This window comes from Solea solea, chromosome 5 (genome assembly GCF_958295425.1).
Source record: "Solea solea chromosome 5, fSolSol10.1, whole genome shotgun sequence".
Lineage (NCBI taxonomy): Eukaryota > Metazoa > Chordata > Actinopteri > Pleuronectiformes > Soleidae > Solea > Solea solea.
The window spans coordinates 16,243,096-16,259,891 of NC_081138.1; the positions used below are offsets into that span (position 1 = coordinate 16,243,096).

At 42.4% G+C, this 16,796-nt stretch overlaps 2 protein-coding genes across 3 annotated transcripts; one reads left to right on the top strand and one right to left on the bottom strand.

The window, feature by feature from the left end:
• Positions 1-32: 32 nt before the first annotated feature.
• On the bottom strand, positions 33-16,683 carry chrna5 (cholinergic receptor, nicotinic, alpha 5). 2 transcript variants are annotated; one of them, XM_058628968.1, is made up of 9 exons: positions 15,599-16,683; positions 7,010-7,447; positions 6,745-6,885; positions 4,246-4,397; positions 4,031-4,075; positions 3,305-3,414; positions 2,969-3,146; positions 2,196-2,891; positions 33-2,073 (listed from the first exon to the last, which is right to left on the bottom strand). In XM_058628968.1, the coding sequence occupies exons 3-9, from the start codon at positions 6,833-6,835 to the stop codon at positions 1,915-1,917; spliced, it is 1,431 nt and encodes a 476-aa protein (XP_058484951.1). In that variant the 5' UTR covers positions 6,836-6,885; positions 7,010-7,447; positions 15,599-16,683; the 3' UTR covers positions 33-1,914. The 2 variants fall into 2 exon arrangements, with proteins under 2 accessions (XP_058484951.1, XP_058484952.1); XM_058628969.1 differs by lacking the exons at positions 6,745-6,885; positions 7,010-7,447; positions 15,599-16,683 and having other exon boundaries at positions 4,182-4,347.
• On the top strand, positions 12,807-15,478 carry LOC131459306 (UDP-glucuronosyltransferase 2C1-like). The gene is made up of 2 exons (XM_058628966.1): positions 12,807-12,994; positions 13,567-15,478. The coding sequence occupies exons 1-2, from the start codon at positions 12,944-12,946 to the stop codon at positions 15,145-15,147; spliced, it is 1,632 nt and encodes a 543-aa protein (XP_058484949.1). The 5' UTR covers positions 12,807-12,943; the 3' UTR covers positions 15,148-15,478.
• Positions 16,684-16,796: the final 113 nt, after the last annotated feature.

Sequence of the window (16,796 nt, forward strand, 5' to 3'; positions counted from 1 at the left end):
ACAAACAATAACACACAGGAAACAAGCAGAGGCAAGGGAAAACAAATTTATAGAATACAAAACACATAAAAGAGGGACAACAAAGACAAACCAATTCCTTAGCGCCTCCTTGAAGTTCCTTCTTCCTTTATATGGCTCTCTCATCTGTATTATGCCAATGCCCTTTTAGTCTTTGCATGTGCTTGATTTTTTATTTACAATTTATTTGTGTTTATTGTTGTTGATCTACCTTGGGGGATGTTGTTTGTGGTGAGGGTGTGGACCTGTGTTTTATAAGGAGAGCATGTTGAGAAGAATCCCTCAGATTGGGCGGGTTCCTGACACTGTTCTTTTTTGTAACAGTCTTTTTATATGCAAGAGAAGACGTGTCCGAGGCGGCCCCTTCTTTTCATCAACGCATCGTTACACAACAGTTGGCAACTGGGATTGGAACCTCACAGGTTTCATCCGTTTAATCACCACAAGGTGGTGCCTTTTCCTCCTTTTCTTTAAGAGGAAGTGCCAGTCAACCAAAGGCTGAGAAACACGTGTGTTTTCTTGGTTCATGGAGAGCAGTGATGAGGCTCTAAAGCGCTTTCTTGCCGTTCTCTAAATCATCTGCATGCAACACCAATAAAAATAACATTACAAGTGTGAAATTGTGGTACAGCCTACACTCACAAGCCACTTTATCAGGTACAGCTGTGCAACTTGTGAACAAAAATGTCAGTTGAGTGTCTTTGAATGTGACATAGTTGTTGGTGAGAGTATTTCAGAATTTGCTGATCTACTGGATACTGTCTCTAGTGTGCAAAAAAATACCACTCAAATAATAACTTGTGACAAACAAGCAACTGCTGACACATTGCTGAACAAGCTTGAAGCAGATACAGCAGCTGAAGGCTCACCAGGGGGCACTACTGCCACTTCATTAGATGTCCTGTGTACCTATTAAAGTGGCTGGTGAGCATGTTTTTCACTTTGTCATAGCTTTCAGTTGACTAATAACATCTTGAATGCATATTACCTCTTTCCTGACCGCTTACCAAGGACACTTTTTTACATTCCTTTGCCTTTGTTTTCAGACGGAAAGGGCGAGCTGCCATGGAAATTTTTTATTCCTGCAAGAGAAGCCCCACCTCCATCCTGAGGAGAATGTGTGTCACGGTGAGTTGAAAAGCTAGAATTGATCTACGGAAAGTAAAAGGAGTACCCTCCCCATGATAAAGTGGTCTCATCAAACCCTAAAACCTAGTGGATAAGCAGAAAGAGAGGAATGTAAAAGAAGAATTAACATTGTCGCCTCTCTATTGTGTGTTTGTATCTTTTGATCTGAGCCTTTTCATTAGCTTTCAAGGGTATCTTAAATTCTTCAATTCATTCACCACACAGTCCTGAAACATCAGGTGACATGTTGATCATAAGGACAAACTATATTCATGTCATTCTGCATCTACAGCCCTCTACCAGATCCAGGAAGTAATCGCCACTCTGTGATACCAGAGAAAATTAGTTTACTAAAGTCTATTGATGTTACTGATGGATTGATGGATTGATTGATTGATTGATTGATTGATGTGAACAGATGTTTAGGACATGCTGAAAAAACAGTTGACATTTTTTATCGTATGTATTATCATATCAGTATTTAATATATACCATCAAATTAGATTTTTCAATTTCTCTTAAAATTAAAACAAGATTTAGAATCTCCCTAAAAGGGAAAAAGTCTCTCCATGTGTGAGGACACACACACACACACACACACACACACACACACACACACACACACACACACACACGTGACCTCTGGCACAATAAAAAGAGAGCCGGCTCGTATCTCACCAGTAATCTCAGCCTCTCAAAGGAGACTCACTGTGGGCTGTTAATGTGCTTTGAATCCATTTGGGGTTAGGTTGCTTTCATGTGTGGCTCTTAGATGACACTTCCAACATGGTTAGGGACAATGATGTTGGCCCACTTGTAAATAACTGGGATAAAGAGAAGAGCAGATCCCAGGATTGAAACCAGGAGGAAGGCCCAAAGAAACATTCGATCAAGAACCTGGGCTACAAACTTCCAGTCTTGTACCACCTTTGACAAAAAACAAACAAACAAAAGATGTCAGTCTAAACCCGAGTAGCAGACAATGGCATGCAAAAAATATTGTTTTTTTAACCATTTTAATTATTGTGTATGGATACAAACAAACTCACCTCTCTCACTTCATTTTCTTTAACCACATGCATGGTTATGTATCGAATAGAATCCAAAGCTGCTTGTAGGTGATGTTTTGTGTAGAGTGGGGGGGTGAGTTCAGGTGCTGAATCCTTCCTCGTACCCAGTCCTAATGCTCCTCCTGTCCCAGCCACTCCTGTTGCGGCGTAGCGGTCAGCATGGCTGCGCATGCACAGCAGCTTTGGCAGCCGATGCAGGAAAATCTTCCTCACCCAGGGTGCCATGCCGTGATGTGTGGAGGAGGAGCGATGATGGATGTTGATGGCAAAAACGGTGATCACAATAGAGAGCGTGACAAAGATCATGGTGAACACCAGGTACTCGCCGATGAGAGGGATTGCCTTGGAGGAGGAAGGGATAATCTCCTCAATGACCAGGAGGAAGACAGTGAGCGACACCAGCACTGATGTGCAGAGAGAGATCTTCTCGCCGCCGTTAGACGGCAGGTAGAAGACAAGGATGGTGAGGAAGGAAAGGCCAATACATGGGATGATAAGGAAGAGGGTGTAGAAAAGAGGCAGCCTGCGGATGATGAAGAAGTAGGTGATGGTGGGGTAGGAGGAGCTTCCGTCTGTCCTCACACCACGGCTGCCAGTGGCCTTTACTATCTCCCATTCACCGTTGTCAAAGTAGTCCTGTTTGTCTACATGGAAGTCCTCCAGAATGACGTCAACCTGGTAAATAAGCAGGGCAATGTTGTGCCAATCAGCGATACACCGCACCAAACATATACTGAAGGGGAGAAACTCACCTGGGAGCCATCATACGTCCAGGAGCCAAACTTCATGGAACAGTTCTGGAGGTCAAATGGGAAGAAGGTGACGTCGATGGTGCAGGCAGACTTGTAATTGGCTGGTGGTGTCCATGTTATAGTTCCATCAAACTTAACGACAGCTTTGGTGACAGTTCCTTCAAAACGTCCATCTGAGCTGGTGAAAGAAGACATTTGTTCGTCTTAAAGATATAAGTTTTAGGGAAACAAGTAATGACTGCAACAGGCCATTATGTTCTGAAATCACATATTGTGACACAGCTCTGCATGCTTATCGTTGTGATCATGAGGTTTTCCATATACAAAAGCACATACTTATCATAGAGAACAATGTCAGGAAGCCAGAGCCTGTCAGAGGGGACTCTGATAGTAGTGATGCCCAGATAATCGTCAGGGTTCCATCTGAGTTTCATGTCAGTCCACTCCTACATACACAAATGATGGGAAATTCACTCAAACCTGAGCTGATAGAGCTGAATCACTTAACTTGCATGTCTGAATGCTCAAAATGAAGCTGATTAGCCACTAGCAGTAAACCATTTGTAAAACAAAACACATATACATAACCCAGTTCAGTTCAAAGGAGAGTGAAAGAGATTGGGGGGAAAAGAAATCGGACATTTTCTCCAATGACCTCTTTGATAAATAGACATTGCTACCATGGCCAGTGTACTTCCATCAGCCTTTGTGCATCATTGTGAAAGGGAGCAACTAACCTGAACTGCAGAGCCTGCATGGTCTCTGGGGATAATTCATAAGATGCATGACAGACAGGGCGGCCGAGACCATGAATGAGGTTGACAAGGGACAGAAGAGGCCTGCAGAGGCAGGTGCATGGGAGCAGAGCCAAAATGACTCATATATGGTGACGGTCAGTGAAATGCCACCAGAACAGATTCAAGTAGGGTTGTCTCCAAAATCCACAAAAGCTAGATCTTGTTAATATTACTTTATGGCCCTGGAAATTCACTAACAGCCATGCAGCAACATCTTTAGTGATATAACACTGGATCAGTTCTATAGATGTGTGGCACAACTCACCTGTTTCATCCACACATTGGTTGTCATCAGCTGTTTTTTCTCATCCTAGAACAGTAAAGCAACCAGTGAAATGTGACACAACTGATTACGGAACATTTCTGTGGAGCACTCATTTAAATTGTGTTGTGATTTTTAGACAGTGTTTGTTTACATTTGGAGAGTAAACTGCTCAGGAACACACAGGATATCGATAATTGGCACTTTTCTGTGCTCACCACATCAACTAGCTGGGAGATGGCCAGTCCAAACTTCACACAGATGGTCTGGTTTAGGTATTCCACTGGACGAACCCATTTCTGGTAGCTTCCAAAGAGATATTTGAACAGCTTGTCCTCTGCTTTTGCATAAGATGAGAGCTTTGGAACACCTGAAAGGAGGGAAAGACAAGTTGGTTCAGGAGCAAATATGATAAATTCATATTAAAGCTGTAGTGCGTAACATTTAAATATAAACAAGGGTCCGCTACATTTAACCAAATTAGACGACGATTGCCAATCAGCGTTGAGATTCTCTGAATGAATGACGTCACATACTTGCCATTATGTTCGTGTGTGGATACTCGGAGTTGTACAACACTCTACCAAGTGAGCTAACGCTGCCCCTTGGTTGATTACTTCTGTTTAAAATACGAACTGAAGGTGACAGCGTCATTTAATGCAAGTATATAAAGTATAAATATTGTCTTCTAATAGCATAGCACCCCCTTACAGTGGCTGCCTAAAGCCCAGTCAAACCCATGTATTGCTCCACTGGAGCGGAGCTCGGCCCCCTCTTTTGCCGAGCGTATTGATCGCATTTGGACTTACACACAATTTCCTTTCATTGTTCTTTGAATCATTCACCAACACGGTTATTAACTCAATTTATGGATGGAGACTGTGGCTGGAAATCTACCTCAAGGCTGACCACAAATGTGTGGTGTCACCCTTTCAGCGTGTGTGGATCAATAAAAACAAGGCTGCAACAACCTCAATCGATGACCCTGCAATCAGCATACTCATCATCATCTTGTCAGTGTCTCCACTCACTAGTACCAGCGTTCTGCTTGGCTGAGAATTCTTCTGGACTCAACAATAAGTCTGTTTTAGAGTAGGATAAATTATAGAAGTCTGACGTTTGTGTAGATGTTAAACGCAGAAATATGTAAGGAGTTTCCTGCAGTTGTTGCAGTGAGAGCTGGAGAGAGACCTGAACTACACAGTTGGACTGTTTTCACGCTGAGTTCTGCATGAATGCCCCCTCTTATAAATGTGTTAGTGCATGATGTGCAGTCGCTGGTTCCTTGTATGCTTACATTCTCCTTGACAGATGATCTGGATTGGGCTGGTTTGTCATCCATAGTTCATGTTGATATAAGTTGCAGGCACAGATCCGTGCCGCAGGTGAACCCTTGGTAAATTGCCATGGGAATAATATACAACTCCTTATATGGACATCCTGGGGTTGTAGGTCACATATTCAGGCTTTAAAAAAATTAGTTTTCTTCTCGTCTTCTTATGTGTTGTTGAGTCAAAGTAATGATTCATTTTACATCGCATTAGTGATATTAGTGATATAAAGTAGTGAGAATTGTGCAGAAATCACAAAATTAGACCATTCTTATTTTTATTTTCGTTCATAAATCAAGCCAAGCTAACTCTGAAATGTGACGTATTTCCAAACTTCACAAATTATATCCGACTTCAAACATTTTGAAGACCTTTTGTTCAGGTGTGTTTATATATTTGAAAAAAATATAACTTGCTTATAGGCTGTGTGGAAAAAAAGAATATAAAACACTCTATATTGTACATTGTTATAGCCTCTATATATACATTTAAACGTAGTAATGGGAAAGAGCAGCCTAAATGCTCTGTGTTCTAAGTGTTAATACTGTATTTGTGTTTGTTGCCTGTTTGCTAGTATTACTTTAACAGCAGGCTTATAAAGTAATCAGATTAATTTAAGAGAAATAATCAATTTGATTGGTATTGTATGCATTAGATGTTTTAAATGTCTTGTATGTACATTATGCTTATTTCAGACCATAACAAACACAAACTCTCAGTAATTGAAGACTGTACTTGTGGAGATAAATTTTGACCGGAACCATTTTTTTCCTGTTTCAACCCAGCAAGTTACAGAGGTCATAATTCCTCTGCTCGACTACTGCTTGGCACGAAACAGTGAAAGCAGTGAAAGAGAGTTTGGACAGAGATGGGATCATAGAGGGTTGCTTTGACCACTATTGCAAGGTAAGTATGAACAGTTGGTAGTGGATGAGACATTTGGATAGACTGTGTACCATTAAAAATCTGTGTTTCCTCTCCAAGGGGGGCTGTGACTCTCCAGGTCACAAGAAAATGCCCCCCCAAAAAAAGGTCGAAAACTGGCTGTTATCGTCATTTAAATTTCAGATTTATCTAGAAAAAATGCTGAAAACCTTATGTATATCTGTAGATATATCTTTATATGTATGTTAAGTTCAAAGTCTATGTAGTTTTACAAATGCTCTGCATTTAAGTCCTTCTCACTTTCTGTACAAGCTCCATTATCGTCCATGTTGCTAAGATCATCAACACTGAACATAAGGTAGGTCGTCACCCTTAAACTGTACATTTTGTTTGGCTCCAACCTGGCAGGCAATCGTCACTCTTCACTAGAGTCTTACTTATCTCACAGTATGTCCTCAGTCATATTAAACCCATTATATCCCCTGTCCTTGTCAAACTTACGCAGTGAGTGGCACAGGTGGCAGCAGCACAACAACGGCAGCAGCAGCAGCAGTGCGAGGAAGGTGGCTGCCCCTCCTGCTCCCAGCATCATATCAGAGGTGGCACCGGATCCACACAGCTGGTCCCTCAGGCATCACGGCACTGAAAATAAACGGTAAAAATAAATAAATCCCTGTTTACCCCCGTGGAAAATCATTTGATCACAGCTGAGGATGTCACAGAGATTTTGCTAATCTATGGCAAGGTAGAGCAAGCGAATACACACCTGTTCTAGGTCTCTCCCATCAACACACAGTCCAGACTAGAGCAGCAGTGATGGTGAGGCACTGGGTAATCCTGATAGTGCAGCTTTGTCTCGCCTCCATTCCATGCAGTTTCAGTCTCTTGCCTCATACAGATGCTGCTTCACTCTCCCACTGCTGCCTCCAGTTGTGCACAGGCAAACACATCCTCCTCTTCCTCCTCCTCCTCTTCCTTCACAGAGCCCACCCCATATCCCCCCAAACACCACCACCATTATCTCCACCACCACCTTCTTTCCCTCCTCTTCTCTGGCTGCAGCGGAGACGCAGTGATGAGGAGAGCTGGATCAGAACACGACAAGGGCAGCTGTGCCTCCGCCACGCTGTGATTCTGCTTCACATTCTCTCATCACTTTGTTTAGCTGTTGTCCACAGCCACATGAGATGCTGCTGTTGCATCGCTGCCATGGCGACAGCCGGCGATGTTGTAGCCAAGGATGAAGGGAAGAAAAAAAATCAATACCCAGCTTATGTTGAAAAATCCCACGTTGAAGGTTCTGACCCTTGCAGCAATGTGTGATTAATTGTTCTTTTAAATTTGTAATGTGACACAGCTACAGTCAAACACACTCCTATTTATCGTATGGTCACCTGTTTTGTAAAGTTTCATCAAACTGTTCTTATTTTCTTTTATCTCGTGTGCGTGAAAGACTATACTTTGGCACAAAGCAGATACAGTGAACCCTCAACCCCATCCGGTATGACGCATGTTTTAATTGATTTTTCATACACAACAACATAAACATTGACTCATAGAGTCGAGAAATGAATTGAATAGATTCCTGCGAAAATTGCATAAAATCAAAAGTAAACAGTGAGACAACCATGTCACCTAAAGTATGCAGCTGGCAAATTGAAAAACAAATCACTGTAAGTGTAAATAATGAGAAAAACATTAAATTACAAAAACCACAGGGTCATGTTTACGTTTACTCAGATAGAAATGCAAACATTGTTATTATCATGACCTTGACCCTTGATTTTTTTGGCCTTTCAGATATTGCTTGGATTATTTGTATTTGTCTTGCATGTGTGGGTGTATTATTTTTTATAAATTTTTCATCACTGTGTGTGTGTTGTTGACTTTACTTTCTATTTCATTGAGTATTCTTGCTTGTGTCTGTTACTGATTACCCTCACCTGTGTTTGATGACTTACACCTGTTTCTTGTTTTCTCAGTTCACTTTATATGCTTCACTCTCCTGTCACTTCCTGCCAGATTGTCCTGTTTGGGCCTCATGTTCCTTAGAGTGTGCATGCGTGGGTGTGTGTGTGTGTGTGTGTGTGTGTGTGTGTGTTTGTGTTTTTCAGTTTTGTTTTGGTTTCTAAGTTTTTGACTCTTTGCCTGAATGTCTGCCTTTTGTTTTGTTTTAACATGTACATTTACTGTCAGGTTTCCACACATCTCATGTTTCACCTGTGCCTCGTTGTTTTCCCTCATAGTCTGTGGCTCTTCCTCTTTTTTGGCCGATCTCTGTTTGGTGCATAGAGTTTCAGCAGTTTTAAGTGTTTTTTGACCTGCATTTTGGCCTGTCTATATTGAATTTATTTGCTGTGAAGCAATTTTATTTGCAATAAAAGAGCTTATATCTGTGTCAGTGACTGAGGACAAGGGTGAAGACTGTCTTGGACCAAAGCCAAATCTGATAGCAGCAGAGTTCACAATACATTCCGTGTGTAGCAGTTTATTCAATATTTACTCTTCCACATTAGCACATCAACGTATGCAGATAAGCATATCTGACTGTGATCTTTAGCCCAATGAACTATGCATTTATTATTCAACATGAAAAATCGATCGTAATAGAGGTGAATTAGCATACGCAATTCATGCAGTTGCTTGTTATTTGCAGAAAATGAAATGCAGCAATGTGCATTTTGTTAAAAACGTAGACCCCCTGCATGGATAAGTGTGGACAGCAAATAAAGCTGAGCTGCGTCACTTTATGATCATGTGCATGATGCTTCACCTCTTATCATTTAATGTTGATATAGAGCAAATATGACCGGACACAGCAGGAGTGCTTTTTCATAACTACCCTACAATTTAACATTATCAGGGTTTTTCTTTTCCCCGAATAATCAGAATCAGTTGTTGGTCAAGTTTGAGTGCACACATGGGGAATTTAATGTTTTTGCTCACAGAAAACATGAACGGACAGCAGACCGACAATAAGTCAACAAACTGACAAATGAGTTAAGGGGCTTGATCTGTTTTTAAATATATATAATAGGATTAGGGTTAACCCATCAAGGTTTGCCTCTCCTCTCCTCCACCATGTCGGCGAATTGGGGTAACTTCGCAGTCTCTCGCATAGCCACTTGTGCGATGCACCCGGCAGGTTTGTCTCCCATGTTCACTCTTACATGGGAGACAACTCTTACGTTATCCTCAATTTCATCAGAAGGAGAGTCTCTCCAAAGGAATCGGTGTACATGGACTTCTTCTGAGCAAAATACTATTTAAGCTCACTCTTTTGAACTCTTGGCTACCATTCCAGACAAGGCGCACTGGTGTAGTTACAGAATGGGGGTTTGGTGCGATCAGGTGACTCACCCACCACACAGCGCCTTTCCAGCTGTCCATCACGTCCTTGGTAAGCTCTCGTGAATCTGCCTCGTGTAGGCTGCCTTTCTCCGCAGGCAGGGTTACAGGCAGCTCCGATGCTGTCCCATCGCAGCCATTCGAGGATCTCTTTATTGAACATAGCCGTTTTCAACAAGGCCAGGGTGCCTACCACTCACAGTTTTGCCCAGGGGACCTTCCCACAACACCAAATTACCGACCTCTTGCAATTTATTCGGGGCTAGGCGGCTTTCTCCAGCACCAATTAGTAGATCAATGCTTTCTGGGCGAGCCAGCTCCCCCGGTTCAACTCCAGAGAAAAACTTCTCCAAGTGCTCTGATGTCACTACTTGACCCACTCTCGCGATGGTGTCCAACCCATAGCAGGTCAATTGGCGAAGCCTCAAAGTCCCTTGCAAAGTCCAGACTTTTATTGTTACGAGATAACTTTTCGTTTGTATTATCTCTTTAAATGTCTTTACTCCATGCAAGGCAATTAAGACTGGTTCACCAGTCAATCCGAGTTTCTCTGCAGCTTGGTGTGTTATGTAATTCGCGTCTGAGGCAAGATTGAGCATAGCTCCAATGCTGTCTCCCCTTTTCGTCGTAACGAACATAAGCATCAAGAGGATAGGGCTTTTTGGCTTAACTTTGTTCAGCTTTAGTGGGTTCCTGTTGGAACACACTGTCATTGTTACCTTATTTGTGTAGACTTTGCGCACACTTTCTAGCTGGTCAGGTGATAATCCTAATTGAGCGAGCGCAGCCTCATGTTCCGCTGTAGAACCGTGAGGTCTCCCCTTCTTCGCGATAGCCTTAGGGCAGAGAAGATAGTGGTGGTCCGCCGAGCCGTCACCTTTTTTACACCTCACATTTTTACAGAGGAACCTTGTGGTGCAGGGCCTGCCGGCTCTGTGGTTATCTAGGCATTTTCTGCAGACTTTTGCTTTTTCTACTTGGACTCTTCTTTCTGACGGGGAGGCTTTCCTAAAAATTTCACAGCGAAACAGTTCATGTTCTTCTTCACCGCACACAGCACAAAGTTTCTGTTTGTTATCTCCAGTAGAAGCTAAGACCTTAGTTGCTGTCGCCCTAGCACACACCTTCCTCTCTTTCTTGCAATCAACTGACCTCTCATGGTAGTTGGGCCTTTCAGAAGCATGAGTAGGGCTTGGCTTGCTGGATTCACTGGGCAAAAGTGCCAGTCTTCTAAGTATCTTCTTTTTGCTTTGCAAGAACAGTAGAAGTCTCTTGATAGGAGTCCCAGGGAGAGCATTTTTCTCGGCGTTGCACTCCTCTCTGAGCCACTGAGTTTGCATACTTTTAGGGAGTCTGCCCTCCAATGGCCGCATCACTATGGGATTATTCATAGCTTCTTCCCACCCTAGGTCTGTTAGATCCGATACTGCATTCTCTAAATCTGAGATCAACTCTAGCGTCTCACTAGGGTGAGGATCCTTCACAACCGGTTTGGAATGTAATTCCAATAAGATTTCCTCTACTGTGGCTGCTATATCACCGTAGCAGCTCTCTAGTTCGTTGAAAACATCACTTACGTCCTTGCAACGAGACAATCGGAGGTCCTTCTTTACAGACTCACTTATGCTTTCCAACAGCTGAAGCTTCTTAATCTCTTGTGATCCTGAGGGATCCGCATGAGCCTGGAGCTTCACCCATTCAGCCCTCCAGCGCCAATAATCTCTACTCTCTCCAGAGAATTTGGGTAAGTTTATTGGTGCAAATTCTATTCGGGCAAGGGAACTGTTCATACCAAAGTTGCTAGCATTCACTGTGCGCTCTTGTGCCATACTAGTGTTGGTGGGAACAGTGTTAAACCTTGTTGGCCGTGGTGTATTGGTGAGGGTTGGAGGCTGAGTAAAACTGACAGTGGGTCCGTAATAAGGTTGTTGAAGCTGTAGAGGAGGAGGTTGATGAGGGGGACTGATGAGGGGGACTAATCCTTTGAATTCCTGTCTCACTCCGGAATTGAAATTGTTCAAATGATTTGACTCTCTGGTTCGTTGCCAATGACTCGTTCAAAGGATTCAGTTCTTTGCAAACGACACGTCTACGAATGGTACATGAATGTCCACCCCCCCAGCTGTCGACGTCACAACATCACAGTCTGTGAGGATCTTCCGTAGCACTGTTAGTGGCTTAACGGTTTAGCTCTTCGCCCAGAAGAGCTCTGTATTCCTTGTGCAATCTTCACAGCCTTCCTCACGGCTGCGGCACTTCCTTTAATCCTTCAATGGCTCCGTTAGCTCCTTGCTCCGGCTCCTCTGTTTAGTGATTCACGGTCGCTTCACCAGTGTCACCAGCCTTCCGGTCCTGGTGCTTCACGATCACTGTTTTAGTAGTTTTAGTAGCAGTCCGTACTCCACAGATACGGCACCGACGACGGTTTTACAATTGTCCAGATTTTTACTGGCTGATCCTTTCAGCTCAATACTCCCTTCTGGAAAGGGTAACCACAACAAGTACGGCGGGTACAACTCGACTGTCTTTCTGAAGGTTTATTCCACATACACAGTTAGACAGCAGTTAGACAGCAGTCAGTTAGTAGTTAGACAGCAGTCAGTTAGTAGTTAGACAGCGGTCCGTTAGTTAGACAGTAAGTAGTTGGTTAGACAGCAGTTCGTTAGAAGTTAGTTAGGTTGTAAAAGCGACAAGTCGTACAGGTTCTGATGATAGATAGATTTACAAAGGCACATACGAAGGTTAATATAACAAAAAATGGCTTTGACAATGCACCTTAAAGGCACTTTAAAGGCAACGGTGCTTTGATACCAATTACAACAATAAACAGATAAATAGAATGAAAGATAAATAGCTTTGCCTGCTAGAAAGTTCTACATATATTTAAACTTTAGATTGGACACAGAGTATTTACAATTGTTAGATGTTGAATAGATGCTGCAGAACAGATGGTCATAATTCTAAAATAATGTGGACTTTTCTCTAATTTGTCTTATAATCATTTCTGTTTTAATGCAGCTTAACAAAAAGAAGTGAAAAAAGTGAAAGATAAACACAATAGTTTGAATTGGAGCTTGATTTGAGCAGTGACTGTCGAATGTACAGAAAAAGCCACAAGGATTAAACCTGTTAGCCCGGTCTGGAGCAGGATAACGGCACAGAATACATCTCCATGGCAACTTGTGCACCACTGCTTTTGTGAAACCAAGTTAATTGAGCCTACATACCTGTGAAATCTGAACTGCTAACTAGGTTTTGTTAAAAAGGACCCTTATGGGTCCAAAGGTCTCTTGATTGAAGTGCGTAGTGACCCGGTGGTTAAACTCCTCCTCTGTGGCTTACATAGAGCTTTATGAAGTGTGTTTTATTTCCTGTGTGGACCAACTCTAGATGTCTAACTATGGTAAGTGTGCTTAACAATGCTTGACTATAGAAGCAGCCTATTCTCTAGACTGAAATCAACTAAAGTGGGCCATTGGGGTAGTTCATATATGTTGTCTTTCTTGTTTGTGGTGTGTTATAAGGAATCAATGCAGCATGCGCTGGTAGGCAGGCAGGTGGGATTGACTCTCACGGATAATAGTGGTTGAGCATACATCAGTAATGAATATAAATGCGTTGACAACTAATATGAGTGCCTCACAAGCACAACCACAAACTGTGCACTAAAGTGTAGGGTTGTGTCTTAAAATCATGGCCAGTGTCTGCCTGCTAATACATAATGTTATTATTGTTATATTGCATTGTTTGTGCAAATCTTGTGCAATAAATGATAACTTCATTACATGCTGTTATGTAGAGCTCTTTCACCTGAACAAGTATTGATTGATGATGTAAATTCTTCATACAGATTTAAAACCTTGGCTTGATGTAAAACAGTTAGGAATTCAAATTAAAGATTAGATCAACGTTTATTCACGTAGTAATGACGTGTTTTTAACCTTGTTACCTACTTTTACATTCTCGTTGTTTAAGGTGCGGCTGATCTGTTGCTGCAGTGCCTTGCTCCTGCTCACCCTCCTTCCCGGAGTCTGTCAAGCTGGAAACATCTTGGTCTTTCCCATAGAAGGCAGCCACTGGATAAACATGGAAATCATGCTTCAAGCTTTGCATGCGAGAGGCCACAATTTAACTGTTCTGCGATTTAGCAAAAGCTGGTATGTCAAGGGTAATTCTTCTTATTACAATACAATCACTGTCCAAGTGGAGAAGAGCATAAATCAGGAGGTCATCACAGATGTTCTGTCCGTAGTATTTGAATATGAAAAGGGGGCACTTCCCTGGTTTAACTTTCTCTCCATCAATATAGGAATGATTGGCACATTCATTGACGTTCACAGGATAGCGGGTGGATGTGTATCAGCAATAATCGATGACCAAGGTCTGATAAGAACCATAAAAGACAGTAAATTTGACCTTTTGCTCACTGACCCAGCCTGGGCAAGTGGAGCCATTTTAGCTAAATACTTGAACCTTCCTTTGGTTTATAATGTCCGCTGGCTGCTTGCTGTAGACGCTCAGTTTGCAATCGCTCCCTCACCGCTATCTTATGTTCCTACTGTAGGATCTGGCAACACTGATAAAATGAACTTTTTTCAAAGAGCAAAAAACATGCTGTTACATCTCGTAACCCAATCACAATTCTATGTGGTGAGTGAGCTAGCATATCAGGAGACAGTTGACAAATATCTTGGGCCTGGTAATAGCTTATACGAGCTAATACTAAATGCAGACATCTGGCTGATGAGAACTGACTTTATTTTTGATTATCCACGCCCAACTATGCCTAATGTTGTGTACATGGGGGGGTTTCACTGTAAACCTGCGAAACCACTCCCTGAACATCTGGAGGAGTTTGTGCAGAGTTCTGGAGAGCATGGCTTCATCATCATGTCTCTGGGGACTTTTGTGACTAAGCTTCCTGCTGACATGGCAAGTGAGATCGCTGCAGCTTTTGCTAAATTACCACAGAAAGTCATCTGGAAGCATAAAGGTGAACGACCAGCCACTCTGGGCAACAACACTCTGCTAGTGGACTGGATGCCACAGAATGACCTCCTGGGACACCCAAAGATTAAACTATTTGTGGCTCATGGAGGAACGAACGGAGTCCAAGAAGCTATGTATCATGGAGTCCCAGTTGTGGGACTGCCTGTGTTTTTTGACCAGTATGACAACCTGCTCCGTCTGACAGACAGAGGTGCAGCTAAGATGGTTACATTAGCCACAGTGAACAAAGACAGTTTCCTAGAAGCAATTGAGGAAGTCCTGAAGGAGCCGTCCTACAGGACGAACATGCAGAGACTCTCCAGGCTGCACAGGGATAAGCCAATGAAACCGATGGATACTGCCATCTTCTGGATAGAGTTTGTCATGAGACACAAAGGTGCACCTCACCTCAGAGCGCAGTCCTACAGACTACCATGGTATTCCTACCACTCTGTGGATGTGTTTTTGTTCCTATCTGGAGCTGTCCTATTTATGCTTTTCACTGTTTTCATCTTGATGAGGTGTTTATATACTGCAGTGTGTAAACCCAAAGTGAAAAAAGAGTAATTGTTCAAGAAACAAGAAATTAAAAACAGATAGACATGAAAAAAAGATTGTCAAGGTTTTTGTTTCAGCAACAATATTGTTTTATGTTATATTCTTGAATATACATAGTTAAGTAAAATGTGTAACTGGTTTTCCCTTTCACTTCTGTCAGAGATTTGTTAAAACCTGTTAAAAGGGAGTTTAAAGGGGAGTTTTTTTTCTCTCCACTGATGCCTATAGTGCTTGCTCATTGTGTGAATTGTTGGGTTTCTCTGCTCTCGATGATGTTGTCTATGTATAGTGCCTTGAGATAATGTGATTGTGATTCGGTGCTATACAAATAAAATCAAATTGAATTGAATTAAATGAGTGTTGTGTTAATTACCCAGACAGTGCAAATACAATACTGAATGCAATTTCACTTCATTAGTCTCAGGGGTTTGCGTAAAACCCATTTTTCAAAAATACTGACCTGTAGTCTTAATGAAGATTAAAACTCCATTTCTGATTAACTAGGTTCTTGATGAGGCTTCGTTTAGGCTGTCCCCGGCTCTCCGGTCCTGGTACTTCACGATTGCCGTCCTCCGCTCGGCAGTCCTTACTCCACAGATACGGCACCGACAACGGTTTTACAACTGTCCAGATTTTTACTGGCTGATTCTTTCAGCTCAATACTCCCTTTGTCACTCCGGCAGTTTGCCCCGCCCCCTCCTCTGCCGGCCTGCCGGCCCTGATTACACACACCTGCTGACAATTAAGCCATGTGGACTTTAAAAACTCTCTGTTCCCGTGTCAGTGCCAGTGTGTTTCCGCCCATGCCTGATCACCCGAGCTCCTCGTCACAGCCACAGATGCCACAAGTTTTTGATCCTCTTTGTGAGAGACACTTTCTTTTTGTAAGTTTTCTTAGCATAACCTATAAGCTAATACCTTAGTTAAGATTTATAGCCCCTTTTGTTTTCCTCCTTGGGAGAGATTTTCTGTTTGTTCATTTTCACAGCCTTTTAGGAACTCCAATCACTAGGATTGTGACTTACCTTTTATTAGACAGATTGATTAGATCCAATCATTTAGATTACGCCTTATTTTTGACCTCGTTCTTTGTTAGTTACAGATCGCCAATCAATAGGATTGTGCTTTAGAGTTGGTCTTCGTTTGAAGTGTTTAGAGCCGTGTTTTCCTCCGTTTGGAGAGTTTTCTGTTTTACATGCTAACCATAGTCTGAGTTTGTTTCCTCTTCGGAGTGATTTTTTGTTCCGCGTATATATAGTTCCGCAACGTTCTTTTGAAGAGCGTTGCGCTCTCCATTGGTTATAGTTTTTCATAGCCACACTTTGTTTTTCCCTCAGTAAAGAGGATCTGCCTTGTGTTTTGTATAAGAGTGCCAATAAAGACAATTAAAAGGCCTCTGCGTCTGAGTCCTCTCTGATCCGTCTTGTCACCCTTCTGGAAAGGGTAACCAGAACAAGTACGGCGGGTACAACTCGACTGTCTTTCTGAAGGTTTATTCCACATACACAGTTAAACAGCAGTTAGACAGCAGTCAGTTAGTAGTTAGACAGCGGTCCGTTAGTTAGACAGCAGTTTGTTAGTAAGTTGGGTTGTAAAACCGACAAGTTGTACAGGTTCTGATGATAGATAGATTTACGAAGGTTAATATATAACAAAAA